This window comes from Thamnophis sirtalis, unplaced genomic scaffold, assembly GCF_051295495.1.
Source record: "Thamnophis sirtalis isolate CommonGarterSnake01/CBP01778 unplaced genomic scaffold, rThaSir2_p1.2 scaffold_6, whole genome shotgun sequence".
NCBI lineage: Eukaryota > Metazoa > Chordata > Lepidosauria > Squamata > Natricidae > Thamnophis > Thamnophis sirtalis.
In genome coordinates this window covers 82,854,443-82,877,464 of record NW_028261386.1, presented here as the reverse complement: position 1 = coordinate 82,877,464, position 23,022 = coordinate 82,854,443, and the positions used below count along the sequence as shown (strand labels likewise).

General features: G+C 42.0%; 1 protein-coding gene across 1 annotated transcript in view; it reads left to right on the top strand.

Moving 5' to 3' along the window:
- UST (uronyl 2-sulfotransferase) overlaps positions 1-23,022 on the top strand; it is a 165,240-nt gene that overhangs the window by 117,936 nt on the left and 24,282 nt on the right. The window contains exons 6-7 of the mRNA XM_087718311.1: positions 19,809-19,906; positions 21,137-21,294. Of these exons, the coding sequence (XP_087574437.1) occupies positions 19,809-19,906; positions 21,137-21,294 (256 nt within the window). The remainder of the gene's footprint in view (positions 1-19,808; positions 19,907-21,136; positions 21,295-23,022) is intronic.

Here is a 23,022-nt window from a genome sequence, read left to right as displayed (position 1 = left end):
CTGTTGGATGAAAAACATTTCCCTTTCTGTGTATAACTTCTGTTTTTCAGATGATTGAGAGAGGCCTTTGTTCAGACACTGGATGCTTCTGAACTTCAAAAGTTATAACAAGGATTTCTGGGTTGTTGTTTTTTCTGATGATAGTATTTTATCTTGGGAAATTCCCACAAAGCTCCCAAAGGTGCTTTTTCAAGAGGCAACTGGAAATTCCAGTTGCCTTTTGAAAAAGCACCTTTGAGACAACCATGATTGTATTACTGAGAATCTCCATAGATGTCCCACAAAGCTCCCAAAATGTTTCAAAAGATATCTGTTAGAAGGGTCTTTCAGAGAGCGTTTAAGATTAAATTATTTAAATTTAGTAAGTGAGATTAAATCCTTAGCGACTGTTTCTTTATGCTCAATTTATAACGTAGAAAATTAAAACTGATATCTGTGTTTTAAGTTTTAATGTAATATAAAATAACAGGTTTTATATAATTCTTACTCTAGAAGAAACCAACGATAAGCATTTCAGGCTTGAGTGTATTACCGAATATAAATCACTGGTGCCTATAAGCACAGAGGTTTTGGCTTCTGAAATCTCAGAAATGTTTGCGGAAAATTCTACTGACTATTTGGAATCTTAGAGTAAATTGTTTTTGGCTTTGAATCACTTCCAGAAATAACAGCAGTTTGTGCAAAGTATTGGATAAACTTGTTTTAAGTGTTTTCATCAGGACTTACCATATTTTTCAAAGTATAAGACGTACCTTTTTTCCTCAAAAAAGAGGATGAAAATCTGGGTGCATCTTATACACTGAATACAGCATTTTTTGCCTCCCGAAGCCCCACCCCTTCACCAAAATGGCCATGCATACCCTTATAGAAGCTTTCAGAGAGTTCCTGGGGGCTGGGGAGGGCAGAAATTAGCAAAAAATTGGCTGTTTTTGCCCCGCCCCCCAGCCCCCAGCAGCACTCTCTGTCTCCATAAGGCTATGCATGCAATTTTTTGACAAAAAAGGGCCCGTTTTTTGCTAGTCGTCCCCCCCCCCTTGCTAGGAGCACTCTGGAAGCCCCCCCAAGGCTATTGATACCTTTTATTTGAAAAAAAAACCGGGCCTGTTTTGGGGAGGTTTGCAGAGTGCAAAAAGGTTTTTTTTCCCTTTTGGAAAGCTCTTTAACTGATTGATGAGAATTACATTGATCAAGTGCTGTGCCAGCAGAAACAAAGTCTTAGGTGCTCCAGCGATTTCCTTCTCCAGCACATGGAAACATCTACCTACCTACCTACTCTCTCTCTCCCCGTACTACCCACTGTATTTCTCTCTCTCTCTCTCTCTCTCTCTCTCTCTCTCTCTCTCTCTCTCTCTCTCTCTCTATCTATCTATCTATCTATCTATCTATATATATATTTCTCTCTATCCCTCTACCTACCAACCTACCTACTCACTGTCTTTCCCTACCAATCTACTGTATTTCTCTCTCTATCTCTTTCTATTTCTCTCTCTCTATCCCTCTCTCTACCTACCTACTATATTTCTCTTTCTCTCCCCCCTATCTACCTACGTACCTACCTGCCTACTCTCTCTCTCTCCCTACTTATCTACTGTATTTCTCTCTCTCCCCCCTCTATCTACCAACCTACCTATTCTCTCTCTCTTCCTACCTACTGTATTTCTCTCTCTCTCTCTCCCCCTCACCCTACCAACCTACCTACTCTCCCTACCTATTTACTGCATTTCTCTATCTCTTTCTATTTCTCTCTATCCCTCTACCTATCTACCTACCCACCTACCTACACTCTCTCCCCCTACCTACTGTATTTCTCTCTCTATTTCTCTCTCTCCCTCTTTCTCTTTATCTACCTAACTACTCACTCTCTCTCCCTACCTACCTACTGTATTTCTCTCCCTCTTTATCCCTCTATCTACCTACCTACTTTTTTTTAATTTGCCTCTTCAAAACCTTGGTGCATCTTATACTCTGGTGCGTCTTATACTCCGAAAAATATGGTAATTCAAATCCATCAAATCCATTTTCCAAAGTCAGATTTGGCCTAAACTGCTGCTGCACTATGTTCACAAAACCTTTCTACATTAATTAGTTTTGACAAAAACTAAACTGCAATCTTCTCCCCACCACCACCCCCAATTCTCCCTCCAGCTATAGATGCAGGAAGAAAGATCAGTTAGGTAGGTTTAAAGCTGAGGTAAGGCTTAGCTCACATCTCAGCTTCAGCCATTTTAAGATGTGTGGACTTCAGCTCCCAGAATTTTCAAGCCAACTTGCTAGTTGCTTGCTGGTGGACAATCCTAGGACTTGAAGTCCATACAAGGTACCAGATTGCTAAAGCAATATTTTCATTTCATTTATTGAATTTATAGGCCGCCCAATCCCGGAGGACTCCGGGTGGCTTACAGAAATGAAAAATGTTAAAAAGGATTAAAACAATAAGATACAACAAGATTAAGAAGAAAACACAACATGCACCCAATCAAAGGGGGGCTGGACCTCAATTAAGAGGTCAACAGCCCCAGGCCTGCCGGAAAAGCCAGGTTTTAATAGCTTTACGGAAGGCCATGAGAGTGGGTAGGGTCCAGATCTCTGGGGGTAGCTCATTCCATACGGCCGGAGCGGCAACAGAGAAGGCCCTACTCCGAGGCATCGCCAGCCAGCATTGTCCAGCTGAAGGCACCCGGAGAAGGCCCATCCTGTGCGATCTTATTGGTCTTAGGGAGGTATGCGGCAGGAGACGGTCTCGTAGGTATCCGGGTCCTAGGCCATGTAGGGCTTTAAAGGTGATAACCAGCACCTTGAATCGTGCTCGGAGACCAATGGGAAGCCAGTGCAGCTCGCGGAGGATAGGTGTAGTATGGGTGTACCTTGGTACACCCAATATCGCTCACGCGGCTGCATTCTGGACTAATTGTAGTCTCTGAACACTTTTCAGGGGCAGTCCCAAGTAGAGCGCATTACAGTAATCCAGTCTTGAGGTGACAAGGGCGTGAGTGACTGTTTGAAGTGCCCCCCGGTCCAAATAGGGTCGCAACTGGTGCACCAGGCGAACCTGGGCAAAAGGCCCCCTAGTCACAGCCGACAGGTGATGTTCCAAAGTTAGCTGCGGATCCAGGAGGACACCCAGATTGCGGACCCTCTCTGAGGGGAGCAAATTTTCTCCTCCCAGGCTTAAGGACGGACTAGCTGGACTGTCCTTGGGGGGCAACATCCACAGCCATTTGGTCTTGTCAGGATTGAGTGCGAGTTTGTTCGCTCCCATCCAGACCCTAACAGCTTCCAGGCACTGGCACATCACTTCCACCACTACACTGAGTTGGCAGATACAACTGAGCGTCGTCCGTGTACTGGTGGAATTTAATCCTGTGCCCGCGAATGATCTCACCCAGTGGCTTCATGTAGATATTAAATAGGAGGGGGGACAAGACCGACCCCTGCGGAACCCCATAATTGAGGGGCCTAGGAGTCGACCTCTGTCCTCTGACCAACACCGACTGCGACCTGTTGGAGAGGTAAGAGGAGAACCACCGTAAAACGGTGCCTCCCACTCCCATCTCTTCCAGCCGTCGCAGAAGGATACCATGGTCAATGGTATCGAAGGCCGCTGAGAGGTCAAGGAGCACAAGGCTAGAGGAATGCCTTCTATCCCTGGCCCGCCAGAGATCATCGGTCAGTGGGACCAAAGTGGTTTCGGTGCAGTAACCAGGCCTGAAACTGCCCCGAGAGAAACACTAGGTCGAGTGTGTGTCCCGCTATATGAGTCAGACCCTGAATTACCTGGGTCAAGTCCATGGCTGTCATGGAAGCCATGAACTCCTGGGCCCCATCAGAGTGTTCGCCTAGGGACAGCAGGTTGAAATCCCCCAGTACTAGCAGTCGGGGGAACTCAACCACCAACCCGGCTACTGACTCCAGGAGCGCAGGCAGGGCTGTTGTGATGCAGCTAGGAGGTAGGTACGTCAGAAACAAGCCCACTTGAACCTCTAGGTCCAACTTCAAAAGAAGGGACTCACACCCCACAATCTCCAGAGCAGGGCTCCTGCGAGGAGCTAATGATCCTCAGATAATAATTGCCACTCCCCCACCCCTTCGTTGGTGTCGTGGTTGGTGGAGCACCTGAAACCCTTCCGGGCACATTTCAGAGAGGGGGACTCCTCCCTCATGGCCCAACCAGGTTTCAGTAATACATGCCAGGTCTGCCCCCTCATCAAGTATTAAGTCCCGGATGAGGGGAGCTTTGTGAATCACAGACCTGACATTTAGCAACAGCAACCTGAGACCAGGGCCCTGGCTTTTCTTGCCACCTGGTCCTTGAGTTGAGCTTACAGGGCCGGAATGAGGAATCACTGTGACGTAGCGAGCCCTTCTTCCCCGGTAATGGCTAGCCCAGTAGTCCCCGTCGTACCTATTTCTCAACCTCAGCACCTTTAAGCTGTGGACTTCAACTCCCAGAATTCCCCAGCCAGACATGCTTAACATCTTAAAATTGCTGAGATTGAGAAACACTGACATATAGGAATTCACTACAGCCCTTAAAATCATTCTGGACAGTTCTCAGGACATTAAGAATATAAACAGTAATTTTAAAGCAATGTCAAGTGATCATTAAAAAAAATGCTTCAACTGTTTTTCCAGCAGTTTTCTTTCAAAACAATGAGTTTTTTATTTCCAATGGCTGAAAATGCCAAATCAAGAATTTAGTTCATTATTAATTATGCCAGTGCAACTGAAAAAAGGAATGCCCTTTATAGAAATAGCTGGTTCCTTTCCATTCTTAGCCAAAGATTTTAATTATTCTGAAAGCAAGTGGCCATGCAGGGGATATACATTTGTCATATATGATCAAATGGCTTTGAAATTTTAGAAAATCCTAGAACATCTCATCCTCATTCAAAACCTATACACAGGTCAGGAAGCCACAGGCCAGGCAGAAAATGGCAAAACAGGTTGGTAAAGGAATGGCAGCAGGCTGTATGTGCTCTCCTTACTTATTCAACCTGTATGCTGAATATATATATATTAAGAGAGGCTGGATTGGAAGAAGATCAGCATGGTTTCAGAATGGGAGGGATAACAACAGTGGCCAAAGTATGCTGATGACACAACTCTGGTGGTCAGTAGTGGGTTTCAAAAAATTTTGGGATTTTTCAACTGCCTGTGGGAAGTGGCTGGCAGGCAAAGAAGCCTCCCAGCCGCTGCCTCTTTGAGAGCCAATTGGGAGACTTCTTTGCCAGCCAGCCGCTGGCTGCAGGCCACCAAAAAGTCCTCCAATCAGCGAAAAAGCTGCTGCCGTTGTCACCATGTTCCTCGCATATGCACATCCCTTGGACTGCCTGGGGGCCACCGAAAATTCTGGTCAGCTTGCCTTCTGGACTTTGGACCAGCCACTGCGGAATGTAAGCAGCCCAAAGAAAGAGGCGGTGGTGTGGGAGGAAGAGGGTCTAGGGCTGGGGCTGTAGGGAGGGTGGGGCAGGGAGAGGGGAGTGACTCTGGAGCAAGGCCGGATCCAGGGAATGGCGCATTCCTCAACCCGGGCGAGGTCAGCAGCAAAAGGACCTCAGGGAATGACGCATCCCATTTCTCATTTTTTTTCTCATTTTATTAAGCATTTATAGGCCGCCCTTTTCCCCGAGGGGACTCAGGGCGGCTTACAATAATAGGGGGGGGGAGTGCAGGACAAAACACAAAAAGAAAATGTGAATAAAAATAATTAGCAGTAAAAACCCAACATTCATTCAGCATTCGGGAGGGGCGAGAGTAAAGTCTTATCCCCAGGCCTGATGGGATAGCCAGATCTTGAGGGCTGTGCGGAAGGCCTGGACGGTGGTGAGGGTGCGGATCTCCACGGGGAGATTGTTCCATAGCGTCGGAGCTGCAACAGAGAAGGCTCTCCTCCGCGTAGTCGCCAGTCGGCACTGACTGGCAGATGGAATTCGGAGGAGGCCTACTCTATGCGATCTGATGGGACGGAGGGAGGTAATCGGCAGAAGGCGGTCTCTCAAATAGCCAGATCCACTACCATGGAGCGCTTTATGAATGGTAAGTAGGACCTTGAAGTGCACCCGGAGACCAACAGGTAGCCAACGCAGCTCACGGAGGATCGGTGTTATGTGGGCGAACCGTGGTGCGCCCACAATCACTCGCGCGGCTGCATTTTGGACTAGCTGAAGTCGCCGGATGCTCTTCAAGGGCAGCCCCATGTAGAGCACATTGCAGTATTCCAGCCTAGAGATCACAAGGGCTCGAGTGACTGTTGTGAGGGCCTCCCGGTTCAGGTAGGGCCGCAACTGGCGCACCAGGCGAACCTGGGCAAATGCCCCCCTGGTCACAGCTGATAAATGATGGTCGAAACTCAGCTGTGGGTCCAGGAGGACTCCCAAGTTGCGGACCCTGTCTGAGGGGTATAAATTTTGACCCCCCCAGCCTGAGTGATGGAATGTCGGCCAAATTGTTGGGAGGAAAACACAACAGCCACTCGGTCTTGTCCGGGTTGAGTACCAGTTTGTTAGCTCGCATCCAGTCTTTAACAGCCTCAAGACCCCGGTTCATCACGTCCACCGCTTCATTGAGTTGGCACGGGGCGGACAGATACAACTGTGTATCGTCCGCGTATTGATGGTATTTTATCCTGTGCCTCCGAATGATCTCGCCCAGCGGTTTCATGTATATGTTAAACAGCAGGGGGGTAAGACCGAACCCTGCGGCACCCCATAAGTTAGGGGCCTCGGGGACGATCTCTGCCCCCCCACCGACACCGACTGCGACCTGTCTGAGAGGTAGGAGGAGAACCACTGCAGAACAGTGCCGCCCACCCCCACCTCCCGCAGTCGTCGCAGAAGGATACCATGGTCGATGGTATTGAAAGCCGCTGAGAGGTCAAGGAGAACCAGGATGGACGCGTGGCCTCCATCTCTGGCTCTCCAGAGATCATCGGTCAATGCGACCAAAGCGGTTTCTGTGCTGTAACCGGGCCTGAAGCCTGACTGGAAGGGGTCAAGATAGTTAGCTTCCTCCAAGGTACGCTGAAGCTGGAAGGCCACCACCTTCTCAACAACCTTCCCCACGAAGGGGAGGTTGGAGACTGGACGGTAGTTATTAAGAACGGCTGGATCCAAGGACAGTTTCTTCAGGAGGGGTCTCACCACCGCCGTCTTGAGCGCGGTGGGGAAGTACCCCTCCCGAAGAGAGGCGGTAACAACCGCCTGGATCCAGCCTCGTGTCACCTCACTGCTATTGGCAACCAGCCAGGAGGGACACGGGTCCAGTATACAGGTGGAGGCACTCACAGCTCGCATAGCCTTGTCCACATCCCCGGAGGCAACATCCTGAAACTCAACCCAGAGATGGTCTACCAAGTCATTCCCTTGTGTCTCGGCTGGATCTGCGGGAGTGGAGTCCAGGTCCGACCGAAACCGAGCAACTTTGTCCGCCAAGAACTGAACATACTCCTCAGCCCTACCCTGTAAGGGGTCCCCCGTCTCCCTCCTATTTAGGAGGGAGCGGGTTATCCTAAACAGGGTGGCTGGGCGGGACTTGGCGGACGCTACCAAGGTGGCAATGTGTGTTCTCTTAGCTGTTCTTAATGCCCGGATGTATTCCTTGGTGCATGCTGTCAAAAGTGCTCGGTTCGGTTCGGACCTATCGGATCTCCACTGGTGCTCTAGGCGTCTCCTCCGGCGCTTTATCTCCCGGAGCTCCTCAGTGAACCCAGCCCCAACCCAGGGTGAGCAGGCAACATACTTACCTTTGGTGAGCTGAGCAGAGTGGGTGAGGCACGGAGGCAACTGGCAAGGCGTGTAGCTGGGGTCGGCCATGTGGTGAAGGCATATATAGGCTCGGATGGGTGGGGTGAGCGTCAAGCAAGTGAGAGCGTTGGACTGGCTGAGCGAGCAGTGGGTGGGCAGGTGAGACAAGCAGCGGGTGGGTGGGGTGAGTAAGTGGCAACAGTTGGACTGGTTCGGGGGTGTGGCCAGCCAGCCATCACTAACAGTTCTCCAACCCCGGGAAAATGGCCGCCACCGGTTCATCATTACATTCCGCAGTGGCTGGTGTGAACCAGCTGAATCCTCTGCTTGTGGCTGAAAATGCAAAAGATCGATGGGCTCTAATAACGGAGGTGAAGGAGCAAGAATAGGGAAAAATGGGACTAAGATTAAATATAAAGAAGACCAACTATTGACAACATATATAAAAAGCAGACTTCAAATTGACAGAGAAGATATTGAAGTGCTTCTACCTTTTAAGATCAACTGTCAACAGTAGAAGAATCTCTTGTTAAGAAATACTTGAGAGAGAATTTCCATGAAGGCCTTTGAAAAGTTATTCAGATGTCCTGATTTATCTGTACCTACAAAAATCAAAATGTGAAGCCAATGGTTTTTCCTGTGACAACCTATTGAAGTGAAAGCTTGACTTTGAAGGAGCAGGATAGAAAAAGTATTACACTTATCAACTTAGAGAGGACTCCTAGGAATACCATGGACGGCCTAAAAAAACAAATGATTATTAAATAAAACACCTCAGAATTCTCACTTGAGGCACAAATGAGTAAATTCAAATTATCAATCTATGGTCATATTTTGTGGTGACTTATCTCCCTGCTGAGCAAGACAAAAGGAATGAAGAAAAAAGGCTCACCCACAAATCAGCTCAATTACAGTGTTGATGGCTATATCATTGGAAGACCTGAAAGTCAGATTGGGGACAGATCAGTCTGGAGAAAATGTATCCATGTGGGTTGCTAAGAGTGGACACTGACTTGATGTTTCATAATTAGTCATAACAGCTGAGGAAAATAAGGCTCTTACTAGAGTGTTCAGAATTCTGGGTGGAAGGGAAAGAAATGTACCTGAAAGTTTTTGTTTTGTTCAGTGTTTCCTAGAAGCACTATATGAACTCTGCTCAGTCACAAATACCAGAATGTACAAAGCAGTATTTCAAAAGTGCCTAGAAAAAATATACACATAAACACACACACACACACAGCAATTTTCCTTCTTCCAATTGTTCTCAATTATTTCTTTCAGCTACAATGCTGTATATTGTACGCTTAAATGTGACTGTTAAAAATGTCTCAATTCTTAGGAAAAGATTACTGAATAATTCATCCACACTACCTGAGATCTAGTTCTAGTCTTTATCTTCCATTGCTAGAAGCTGTAAATTTTATCTATTTCTCTCAGCAGTTTTAACCTACACTTTTGTTATTAATTTAGAAAATCAAATACTTGCTTATGTAGAAACTATTATTTTAGTTTTGGTGACCCAGATTCGTACTTAACCCATATGAGAGAGAATATTTATCTACAAGTTCAACATACTAAGAGGTTTCCTGCATCACTGGGGGGGGAAAATTCCCACAACGTTATTATTGATCATACTGTGAACTACGTGTGAAAAACAGCAGTTACAGCATAAATTTCTCAAGCTGCTAATATAGAAACAGTGTTGCCCACAAAATGATATATTTAGAGTAAAGGACCTGAAAATACGTTTCTACTCAGCCATGAAATAGCTGAGTAGTCTAGGGAAAAATCACACTTCAGGAAAAAATAAAATAAGTGTAACACGAGTATAGGAAGACTATAAATATTATAAATATGTATAATACAGATTGTCAGGGTTCCAAGTAACACTCTCAGAGAAAGAAGACTCTGAGGCTTGAGTTTCCTCAAAGTTCCATTTTATTAGAGATGTCATATTGGCACATCTGGGAAAACCTGAATCTGAAAGTTTTCCCCACCCAAGTGGCACTCACATGTCCATCACATAATCCAATCAGACACCATCCAAAACTGGAGATGCCTCCCAGTCACCTCCTCGCAGCTACAGGACAACATGTCCTTGATTCTCTGAGAAAAGAATGTTATTTTGACTATATCTCACCCATACTCCATATAATCCTCCCTCCCATTTTTCCACAGTAGGAAATGTGGCAGGCCTGAAGACCCAATATAAAAGATGTCTTCCAGGTCTGACACCAGAGGTGGGTTCCTACTGGTTTGGACCGATTCAGCTGAACCGGTAGTAACTTGGTGGCCTGGGTCTCTGGAACCAGCAGCGACCCAGGCCTACCACGTCCACAAACCAGTTCTTTCAGCGGCACCATAGGCAGTGCCATCTTGTTTTTGCCTTCTGCGCATGCGCAGAGGACTTTTTGTTGCACTGGTGCATGCGCACACAGCTCGCATCAAACATGTGTGTGTGCGTGGCGTATCCCTGAGTGAACCAGCAGTAGCGGCAGCCAGAACCCACCCCTGTCTGAAACAGATATTACAAATAATATCACAATTAAGCATGATGCTTTAATACATCATATATGAGATTTAAAGTTCTCTCCCGATTAATGGATACAATAAATATATTAAACATTGTGCTATTAAAAGCAAAAATAAAAGATCTTGGGCAGTCCCTAATATTTTTCCTTGTCTGTAGTGCCGTATATTCTCTAATGAATAAGGAGAAAAATTGTTCCCAAAGGTCAAACACATGTTTGTATGAAGGGCTGGGAGAAAAATAGCACTAAACATGAGTAGTGGGTTTTTTATCTGTAATTGAAGACAATTTTTATCTGTAATTGAATCTACAGATAGTCCTTGACATCTTGGGCCCCAAATTTCTGTTACTAAGCGAGACATTTATTTAGTGAGCTTTGCCCCTATTTTATGACCATTCTTGCTACAGTTATTAAGTGAATCACTGCAATTATTAAGTTAGTAGCATGTTTGTTAAGGGAATCTGACTTCCCCATTGACTTTACTTGTCAGAAGATCCCAAAAGGTGATCACATGCCCCTGGGACTCTGCAACCAACCTATTCAATTGCCAAGCATCTAAATTTTGATTATGTGACTGTGGAAATGCCACAACAGTCGAAAGTGTGAAAAATCATCTTAAGTGGTCTAAAAAATGATCACTAAATGAATGGTTGAAGGTCAAGGACTACTGTATATAAAATATATGTTTCAGAAATATATTTCAGGTAACTTGGGCTTGCACTTAGCCAGCATAGGTAGACTAATCACAGCATCAGAACAGCATTAAGAGAAGAAAAATACTTATTGTAGTAGAAAAACAATTATTTTGCTTCCAAAATAGTGAACATCAAGGTCAAGGGCAACAAGTAGGCTCCCAAATTTCTCCAAAAAACTATTCTACCCTAGTAATATTGTATTGTTGCTGGAAAGGGCAGGGTTCTTTTCTGGGGAGGGGGGTGTAATTACAGTGACCTCCTTCACTGCACTTATTATATCCTTAGCACTGGTGAAAATTATGTCTTAAAAATAATTGGTGCAGACTTGGAATTGTCTGAACGAGACGATGGGAGGTAATTGCAGCATAGAGTCTATAGATTGCTTGTTCTTTCTTAGACTAGTGAAGATAGTCATATGTTCATTTACCTCTACATGGGGCAGCCTTTGAAGAGTATTCGGAGACTTCAACTCGTCCAGAATGCAGCCGCGCGAGCGATTGTGGGTGCACCTCGGTACACCCACGTTACACCTATCCTCCGCGAGCTGCACTGGCTACCGATCGGTCTCCGGATATGCTTCAAAGTGCTAGTCGTAACTTATAAAGCCCTTCATGGTATTGGACCTGGGTACTTGAGAGACCACCTACTGCCAATTACCTTCCAAAGACCCGTTAGATCACACAGGGTCGGCCTCCTCCGGGTTCCGTCCACCAGCCAATGCCACCTGGCTACTACACGGGGGAGGGCCTTCTCTGTAGCAGCTCCGGCCCTTTGGAATGAACTCCCCTTGGAGATTCGGACCTCACCTCTCTCCAGGCCTTCCGGAAAGCCGTCAAAACCTGGCTGTGCCGGCAGGCCTGGGGTTGATGAGTTCCCCTCCCCTCTCGACTTCTATGGCTGTATGATTCTTGTGTATTTTAATTACGTGTATTGTGTTTTATGTCCCCTTTCCCCCTTTTGAGTTGTTCGCCGCCCTGAGTCCCTCCTGGAGAAGGGCGGCATACAAATAAACTAAATCTGAATCTGAATCTGAACCTTAAACCAACATGGAACCATGTTACCAGACATTTTCCAGGTGTTCCTGTCTCATCACAGGGATTAAGGGTACTCCAGTGCAAAAATGACCTTGGTTTTCTTCCTGCAGTTAAATCAAGAACTCACCAGTTCAATTAATCTTTAATTTTCATAACACATTTAGCAGTAAGCAATTAATAAAAGCATAGATAAATCTTCATGTGATACCTCTGTAGATGGAAATATAGGTTTTATAACACTGTATTCAATTGTCGTAGGAAGAGGCTGATCACTGAACTGGAAACAGGAAAATGTCCATCTTCAGAATAAATTTCAGTGTTGAGGGGTTGTTAAACAGAATTTGTGCTAAAAAACTATTCCAGAGATCTCGCTGGAAATTCAAGAGAGAGGATTTTTTAGATATATGTTGATAGCAGTCCTAAAAATCTGCCTCTGCAATAAAACTGTTGCTATGGTGAATATATAGTAAACTTCTAAAAATTGTAGACTTGCATTAACAACACAAACACAAATACATTGTCCAATTTTTTTCAGTCTGTGATTTCATAAAGGAAATAAGAATCATGCAAATTGACTGCCAATTGGAATATAGATTGTGGTTTCTATGGAAAAGAATGTTTTCTGGAAGTATTTATATAGTATTGAAAATTCCTGGGAATAGAATTCAGAGTGGTAAAATGACAATCAAGGTTTTGGGTTAAACAGATTACAATGCATTAGACTACATGAAGAATTTGCAAGTATGTCTTTCTGGAACCTGAGAGAATAAGCAAATTACCACAAAAATTCTTAATCTGGAATTTATGCATTGCTTACCTAAAGTTCAGCATATAATAATAATGTTCACTACTGTGAATGGAAACATAATGGAGATATTTTAATAGAACGTAATGTGATTTCCATAAGATCATTTCAGCAACAAAGTGTTAGCCAAGAATAGTTGGATTTTCCTACAGCTGCCTACAATTTGAGAAAAATTAAAAGAATGACAAATAGAAGGGGGGTTGGTTTGTTTAAAAATACCTGCCCTTTAGAAATATCCTCAGCCTTTAATTTCTCAGCCTTATGATGTATAGAAACTTATACTGGTGCTCCTTAAAAACAGTGAAATTTATCATTCCAAAATTCTTTTCTGATTTAGGAAACTCATCCAATGATTGAACTAGCTGCTGTAACTATATTAAATCTCTAGGAAACGTGGTTTCCCAAGGCTCTGACTCCATTCAGAGCAAATATTTAACAGATTTTCATATACTTATGTGACTGCTGTACTTCTTTAATAGCCATTTGAGGTATTGGGAGTTGTGATAATGTTCATAAAATTTAAGAGATTTGAAACAAAATTACATTTTAACTACCTTTTTCTTTGAACTGCTAATCATGATCATGATTGCTGGTCATGTTCACTCATTGCTAGTCATATTGAAACTGAAAGACTTCAGCTATATCTGGTTCTGACATTCATGTTATTACATTTATCTTTACAATATACTGGAAATACTTGTTTTATAAGTAAAGTCTGGCTAAAACATTTCTCATATATGGTAAGACACAAATTTGCTCTAGGAAGGAGACGGTGATGGGGTAGGAATCTTTCCTATAACCCCTGTTACCTTTACAAACTCGAAAACAAGTTTTTTATTTATTCAGCAGCCCTTTGTAATTGTGTTCCGTACAACACAATACTGAAAAAAACCCTGTATCTATGTAACTGACAGTATCTTACAGCTTATATTTCATCCTCTTGATATCAGAAATATATCATGTTGCTACCATCAAAGATAAATTTACAGCAATTGTAATTATCTCACATAATTTTTTTGTCTAATGGAGCTCATAACTTCCATCATAAGTCATAAAAATCGTAAGTCAAAGCATCAAGGTGACTGGACCTGATTTTACAACATTTTTTGTGTCAATCATGAAGCAAATGCCACAGATCAATGTACTGTATTTCCATGGGGGTATTTTGCTGGGCCATTTACCAGGAAATGGTAAAAAAAACATTGTAAATTGTGTCACATAATCATAGAACATTGTAAAAGGCTATAAAGGTGAGCCAGTTGCCAAAATGCAGTTGTGTGTGTGAGAGAGAGAGAAAATGGGAGGGAGGGAGGGAGAGAGAGAGGGAGAGAGAGAGAACGGACACATGCATATGTGCATGCACTCGCCAGAATTCGGGAAATGGGTTGTAACTACTGTACTTGGAATTCTCAGTAATTTTTCCTCTTTCCCTAATACATTGTTTCTCAACCTTGCAACTTTAAACTCCCAGAATTCTCCAGCTGGCATGCTCACTGGAGAATTCTGGGTGTTAAAGTCTACATAGCTTAAACACAGCTCTAATGTGAAGGAACTTTTAAAATTCAGTCATTTTTCCTGTGGTTGTTGATAGGCCTTTATGCTAAAAGCAGCAGTTTTTCATTCTACTAATCTAGTATCCACACTGAAATACTGCTGTTCGCTTCATTGCAGTCCCCAGTGGACTCTTACCCTTTCACGAGACACCCACACAATCTGGCATGATGTGCTGTCATTGGCAGATCCTTTTCCAACAGGATCCGCAGAGGAATTGTCCTGGCCGAAGAAGTCGGGCTTCAGTTGAATTGGTTTGCATCACATCTGCTTACCATATGGTTCCTTTTAGCTATTTTCTTGCATTTAACAATTAAATTCTTCTAAAATTTAGAAATTGAAATTTGAAGAAATAATGTCTTAATTTGTGTCTTGCTGCAAGAGTAGCCTGATTTCATTGTTTAAAGAGTAAGCTTATAAACCTTCCATAGGAATTGGACTTTGCATGCAACAAAGCAATTCTTTCTATGGCCTGAGCTTCCCTCCTGACCTTTGGTCTTTATGGTTATATATGGGACATTTTTTTTAGGAAGTAGGATGCTACAGAAGCATCCAGTTGTCCAGTCAACTAATATTTTGGGAGAGGGTGAGAATTGTGTAGATGAATGACTATGGAGATTCTCAGCCAAACAGGTCATAGTTGTCCAAAAAGTGGTGTGTTTTTTTGGAGGGGCAACAGGATTCTGAAGAGCTGAAGAAGTTTCTTGAAAGCATCTTAAAAAAAAAACAAGAAAGTCCAGTTGCGTCTTGAAAAAGTACCTTTAAGATTGTAGATGGGACCTTGGGCCAGGAGAGATATGGCTGGAATCAGGAGAGCTTATGTATTTGTTAGGAAGAGAATCAGTCAGTCAGGAATATCATGATGTGTAAATGGAAATGTGGTGGGACTTGGGAGGATGGACCATTCTTAGGTAATGCAGTTCAAATGTCTTGTACTGGTATCATGTTCCAGCTCTTGGTACTTGCTCCCAATGCCTGGTCATTGGGCTTAGGATGACCAGCTGTTTCTCAATGGCACATCCATCTCTAATAAGGCTTTCCTTACCTAATGATGTATTATCTGACAATTATCTCATTATCTTTGCTTGGAAGAAGCTAGCTGGGAAGGTTGCAAATGTGGATTCCATGACCCCAGAACACTGCAACTCCTGTAAATGCAGGCCAGTGGCCAAGCAACCAAATTTTGATCATGTGACTGTGGGAATGCTGCCATGGTTATAAATGTAAAGACCAGTCATAAGTCACTTTTTCAGTGCTGTTGTAAGTATGAATGGTCTCTAAATGAATGGTTGTAAGTTAAGGACAGTCTGTAAAAGAGAGTGCAAGGAAAGGGAGTTGGATTAGAAGACCTCCAAAGCCCCTTCCAACTCCATTATTCTATTATTCTGGAGTAATTCAGATATTGCAATTGACAAGCATTTCCAGATTAAAATTTAATGTCAAGAAAGAATTTCATATTTTAAAAATTGTTGATTGTCATTTAGAAAACAAAGCAATATTAGTTATACCTAATTAATTGTTATGGCTTCATTCTAGTAGTAGTTCAGTTCATCTAGGGCAAATCGCCTTCCATTTTAAACATTTCTGTTCCATTATTTGCCATAGAGGGGTACATTTAAGAAAGTAGCAATAATTCTTAACATTTTTAATGCCAATAACTTTTGTTACTTGCTACACAAGGGTTTTTTTCAGTATAAAATATTTGAAAAAGGCAGATAAAAGGGAAGTAGCAAAGTCTCAAAAAATAATGAGCTAAGTTTTCTCAAAGTAGAAACTTTGTTCCACTGTTAACAGATGAAAGGGATAAGATGCTTTGGAGTGCATTGGTTCTTTACATCTTTTGTATAAATTCATGTTACTTTAACCTTTTTATAAAAGGCTATTACAATTTGGATAGCTTGCCCATTTTGTAAATATACATTTTTTTCCTGTATTAATAGAAAAGATTTAAAAAATTATCTTTTTTTAAGGATTTTTAAAGTAATGAGACTTCGAATTATTTTCACTGAGTAATACAGGAAAAAAGCTCTATGTTTGCAAAAACAGTTAGTCACTCTGCAGTGTGGTTATTATATGATCAAAAGTGGAAAAACTCTACCCACAATGGGATAATGCCAGGTGAAAAATGATGGAATTTGCAGATATGTCCAACCTCTCTTCCTTGATTAAAGAATGCTTATAGCTGACTCGACACCCCTTTTAGACCTTTTTGCGTGAATAGAAAAAAAATGATCATATTTTTTATGTTGTTGATGTTTAGCAAAAATAGTTAATTAAAAAAAACAGCTTTTTTGGTAAGTAAATGTTAATTTTGTAATTCTACCAATGGTGGGATTCACTTACCTTCGCTACTGGTTCACAAATGTGAGCACACTCACCTTCTGCACATGTGCACTGCCTTCTGTGCATGTGCAGAAGGTCACACCTTATGTCGGGGTGGGTGGGCAGAGCCTCCAGCAGCAGCTACTACCGGTTTTCCCAAACCGGTAAGAACCGGCTGCATACCACTTACGAATTGTATCTAATACTTGCTGCAAAGAAAATCAGAAGGTACTTCTTTCTTTTCTTTCTTTCTTTTTTTTTGTTTTTGTTTTTGTCTTTGTCTTTTTTCTTTTTTTCCCTTTATTTTACTGATACTAGTTCTTGTTAGTTTTAATTTTCTATTCAAATATATTTAAAGTTTATCACTGATTAGTTTTGAACATTGATTTACCACCCTGATATTCCCCATTTAGTTTTCTATTGCCTCTAGCAGTTGATCTCTTTATCAACTTTATTAGTAATTATTTATGAAGAAAATGGGATTATTTAATACATGGTTGCAGTATTATAAAAAATCTTAGATTTTTGAGAATATGTATTAATTTTTGTTATCAACCAATTTTTATCAAAGTTTTCAAATTTACATTGGAGCAAAATGAATTTTGATCCAGTTTGAATGGATTTGCATGAGGGGCATTATAGAAAGTATTAAATATGTAATATATCATATATATAAATTTCATATACAGATTTGGTGAGATGGGCTGCTAAAGCTATAGAAAAATCAGAAAGTTTCATCATCAGATATTTTAAAATTGAAACTGAGATTAAAAAGAAGAAAAAACTGCTAGCTAAGAAAGTCTTGTTGGAAGATTTATCATCTGACTGACAAAATGATAAGATGTCATTTCCCCATCAGCAGTCAAGGAATTCTTTTGAAATAACGTTTCTGGAAACAACCAAAATAAAATTCATTGCTGTAAATGCAATATAATGATACTGTTTTAATTCTTTAACCAAAATGAAATAAATACCCTGTGAAATAGTATGCTTTAAATGCACATTCATAGGACCATTAGCCCAGCGATATTTCTAATCTTTCCAGTTTCAGAACAGTATAATGGAACATAAGAATATACAGTATTTCAAATGCATTGATTTAATAATATTCCAGACATTACTGTGGAAGAGTTTTCACTTATCTATCTCATTTTTGGAATATATCTCCAAATTTATTCAGCATGCAATGTACCCTTGAAGATTTGTCATGCATAAAACACTATGCCAAAATGCTTTGTTAAAGGAGAATATTTGTAGCTCATGGGTTGAATTGAGGGGTCCTTGGGGCTCTCTGTGCTTGGTTGTTTTTATGCAGATGTTTCGTTTTATTTATATATGTATGTATGTATGTATGTATGTATGTATGTATGTATATGTATATGTATATATATATATGGCAGTGGTGGGTTTCAAAAATTTTTTGAACCTACTCTGTGGGTGTGGCCTCCTTTGTGGGAGTGGCTTGCTGGCCATGTGTTTTCTCTCTCTCTCTCTCTCTTTCTCTCTCTCTCTCTCTCTCTTTCCTTCCTTTTGTCTCTCTGTCCCTTTTTTCTTTTTTTCTTTCATCTCTCTCTCACTTTTTCTTTCTTTTTTATTTCTTTCTTTCTTCCTTTCTTTCTCTTTCTCTCTCTGTGTGAGTCTGTCTCTGTGTGTGTGTGTGTGTCCCTTTGCCTCTCTCTCTCCCTCCCTCCCTCCCTCTGTCTCTCTATGTGATTCTCTCTCTGTGTCTGTCTGTCTGTCTGTCTCTGTCTCTCTGTGTATCTCTCTCCTTCCTCCTTCTGTGTCTGTGTCATTCCGTCTATCTCTCTGTGCCTCTGTCTGTCTGTCTGTCTCTATCACACACACACACATAGACACAGAAACAGACAAACACACACACTGTGGTCACCTTGTTGAGTGTTCCAATCACATTTGAAACACTCAACAACTGGCCTGTATTCATGGTTTTTTGCAGCATTCTGCAGACATGGGGGCAAAATATATGGTTAAAAGTACCTGGCAGCGGCGTTCTTCCCTGGGGGGCTCCGCAGAACATCCCAAGACCATTGGCTCCGGATTGAGGGATGGAATCTTCGCCGTGGGCCAGTAAAGCTTCATCCACTAAAGGCAGCAGGACCACAGCCCCTCTCCCAATTGGCCCTTCCTCCCTCTGAGGGCGAGGGACCCGACTGCCCCACTGCCTCTGGCTTCCTTCCGAGAGCCTCCTCTCTCCGGGGCTGTAATTGTGCAGGCTGTGCTTGCGTGTTTATGTTTTCCACGGGGGTGATGGATGGGCTCCGAAATCGCTCCATGCCTTGGAAAACATAGGCGCGCGCCTATGCTGGTGCAACCAGCACGGCTTTTTCAAATAGCAAAAGAAGGGACAGGAGAGGAGGCTGCTTGAAAAGCCCCGCTTGGAACTCCTCTCCTTTTCCTTCTTTTGCTGTCTGTACATGCAGTGCGGATCGCACTCCCTTGTCTTTCATAGCCAGCTCATTTCCAATTGGGGTGGGGATCCATGGAGAGGGGTGGAAAAATCGATTTCTTCCTCCCTCCCCCAATTGGAAACAAGCTGGCTATGAAAGAAAAGGGAGCGCAACCCGCATGGCTTGTTCAAAGAGCAAAAGAAAGGGATAGGAGAGGAGTTCGGCTGTTTGAAAAGCCCCGCTTGGAACTCCTCTCCTGTCCCTTCTTTTGCTGTTTCTACATACCGAGCGGGTCGCGCTGCATTGTCAGCAAGGGCGCTTTGCAGCGACAGGGGCCAGGAGCGGTACCGGCGTTTCCGGAAGTTAATTACTTCCGGGTTCACCAACCAACCGGTGCGCGCAAACCGGGGCGATCCGGGAGGAACCCACCCCTGATATAGTGTATCACACATGCACATGTATATATGTATTATTTTATATATTTGTGCAGTTATTGCTTAAATACGCTTTTAAAAAAACCTGAAATGCAGTTGTGCAACGCAGAAGCTTCTCTCAATCTAGAGGTATTAGCTGTGTGAGAGCTCCAAACTATTTTAACAAAAAATGCAAAATGCTTTTAGTGTATATGTTGCAGTATTTGTTTGGATTACTGTATTCAAACCACTTACTTTAAAGGGTTTTTTTGTTTCTTTCATTTCATTCTCTTTTTCCCCTCCCTTTTAGGATATTAATGTTTGTATTCTTGAGAATTATCCTGAATGTTCCAATCCCAGGTTATTTTATATTATTCCATATTTCTGTGGACAGCATCCAAAATGCAGGTAATTTACAAACTTACCTTTTCTTGTAGCTTTTGTCTTCTTATAGTCTTTCTTATTGTTCAGGGAATCTATGATGAGTTAGATTTAAAAGATTCAGCACCAAAATTCCAACCAAAGTCAAATATAACCTGAAGGACACTGAATTTCTGGTTGTCACCTGAATGTATACAGTACAGTACAGGTAGTCCTAGACTTAAGACCACAATTGAGGCCAAAATGTCTATTGCTAAGTGAAAAATTTATTAAGTGACTTTGCCCCATTTTACGACCTTTCTTGCCACAGTTAAATGAATCACTGTAGTTGTTAAATTAGTGAAATTGTTGTTAAGGGAATCTGGCTTCCCCGTTGACTTTGCTTTTTAGAGAGTCGCAAAAGTGGGTCACTTGATCGCACTGAGCCACGCAATCGTAGGAAGCTTTTTAAAGCATTTTTTCCCCTGCCTATTCACCCAAATCGGCAGGGAAAAAAATGCTTTAAAAAGTGGGGGGAAAAGGTTCCATGATAATCAGCTGTGCTATGCGATCGTGGGAACCTTCCCCCCCCCCAACTTTTTAAAGATTTTTTTTTTACTACCTATTCACCTGAACCGGTAGTAAAAAAAATGCTTTAAAAACTGGGGGGGGAAAGGTTCCCACAATCACATGGCACAGCTGAACCTTTCCCCCCCCCCACTTCTTAAAGCATTTTTACTACCGGTTCAGGTGAATAGGTAGTAAAAAATGCTTTAATTTTTTTAAGTTGGCCACGCCCACTCAGTCACATGACCCCACCCCTACCAAGCCATGCCCAGAGAACCAGTGGCAAACAATTTTCATTTCACTACTGTCTTGTAGGCACCCTTCTCCAATATACAGTCCCAATGTTTTAGACTACAACTGTCACCAGTGTGGCTAATGAGAATAATAGTCCAATGATCAGAGCTAAACTGTAATACAAATCTTTTGGAGTACATATGTTATGGAAGATTGCCTATAGTGTATATCAGCATCTCAAAATCTTAATTACAAGATACACTATATTGCCAAAAGTATTCGCTCACCCATCCACATAATCAGACTCAGTTGTGAGCGAATACTTTTCGCAATATAGTGTACTTTAAAATATTCTAAATATGACTCTGAAGCCTTTATAGCTACAATTAACTACTGTTGTTTCATATGTGGTGATTTACATCCTAGCAGGTTGTGTCATTTTAAATGTGAAGAATATTGTTTTTTTGTTTTTTTAAGGGAGCCTGGTGAATGGGCCCTCGAAAGAGCAAAAATGAATGTGAATGAAAATTTCCTCCTTGTGGGCATTCTGGAAGAATTGGAGGATGTGCTGCTTTTATTAGAAAGATTTTTACCTCATTATTTCAAGGATGTACTCAGCATCTACAAAAACCCAGGTAACTCTCTTGATAGTATGTCACTAGTTGTTTTTATGGCTCAGAATAAAAGTTGCTACTCTGCTTGATCACTCTATTAATTTAATTTAGGGAAATCTATTTATTTGGCATATAGACCAGTCATTTTATGAAAGCTATACAATTATTATTATCAGATTGGAGTTGCTTATTGTATGCTAGATAGATTAGTAAAAAATTATTTGTTAGATTTTCTATGTTTCCCAGGAGTTCAAGACAATGTGGCACTGGTGAGATTCAGTTTGTTCGGGCCGATTCAGGCAAACTGGTTGTTAAATTTCTGGCTGGCCCTGCCCCTTCCTGCCTTGCTCCTTCCAGGAGTCCCCATGTGTCCCATTTTGGCTCCCAGGTAGTACAGGGAGCCAAAACCCATTTTTGTTCCCAGGGGGGTGCAGAAGGCTGAGTGCTGCCTGTCACCCCCCCTGGCCATGGCCACGCCCACTCACCCGATCATTAGTGGTGGGATTCATCATGAATCATGAATCCCACCACTGAATGTAGATCTTCTCTAGTTTTCCCCACATTGATAACTCTCCATTTGGGCTGAGAGATAGTGAGTGCCCAAGGATATCCAGTGAGCTTCTGTAGCTAAGAACCGGCATGAATCTGACTTTCCTGGAGGTTCCAGGGATGATGGCTAGAGTGTGAATTTGAAAGAAAGCCTTCCAGAAATGATAAATCCCTTCCCTAATATTGCAAAGAAAACCAAATTGATGCATCACCAGAACTTAAGCTTAATTCAAGGAGTACTTTCTATGCATATGGGCAACCTTAATAAATTCATGCCAATTGCCAAGCATCTGAATTTTGATCATGTGACCATGGGAATGCTGCAAGAGTCATAAGTGTGAAAAACGGTCATAAGTCAGTTTTTCCAGTGCGCCTGTAACTTTAAATGACCACTAAACAAGTACTAACTTGTATTTATAAAATTCTATTGATCCTCTTTTCATATTAGCTTGATTTGGCCAGAAGGTGGCACTACGTGTCTTCTTTTCTTTTGCAATTATAAAATAGACCCTTAAAAAGCAAACACTCTGCATCTGATTTGCCCATCACATTTTCAGATTTTATATTTTGTTAAGAAAAAATGAGGAAGTTGAAATTTCCCTGTCCTTCCTTCTGAATATATAAGACTCAAAATTATCTCGAATAATAGTGATCTTAAGAAGGTTTATGTAGCACGTTTTAAAAACAACTTTTATTTTGTTCCCTTTATGAATATATCTGGAATACTCCTACTTGGAATATTTTCATATAAAGAAAGAATAACATCTATTAATTACAAAAATGTTACTGCACTGTTGCTTTTATCACAATAAAAAAAGAAATTATGCATATAAATATAAAGTATACGTTATTTATCTAAACAGGAGCCATACATCTTCAGTTAGCCGGTCATTCGTGCATCTAGAATTGGTGTTTACTGCAGTGCATAAAAATTCCTCCACATGGGTTTATGACTTGCATTTGCTCTTCAATAGTTACATTAAAGTGAACTAAGGGATAAATGTGCAGTCAAGCACAATAGTTTCGGAACAGAGGGAAAACATACTGTTTTAATTCTTTTTGTTTTAATTATGTAAAAAAAAGTTAGTGACAGAAATTTATAAATTCAAAATTGGATGCCTCACATTGGATAATAGCAAGGAAATGTGTAAATCTGTATAGAGCAGTCACTGAGACAAGCAATTGGAAAGATACGGCTCC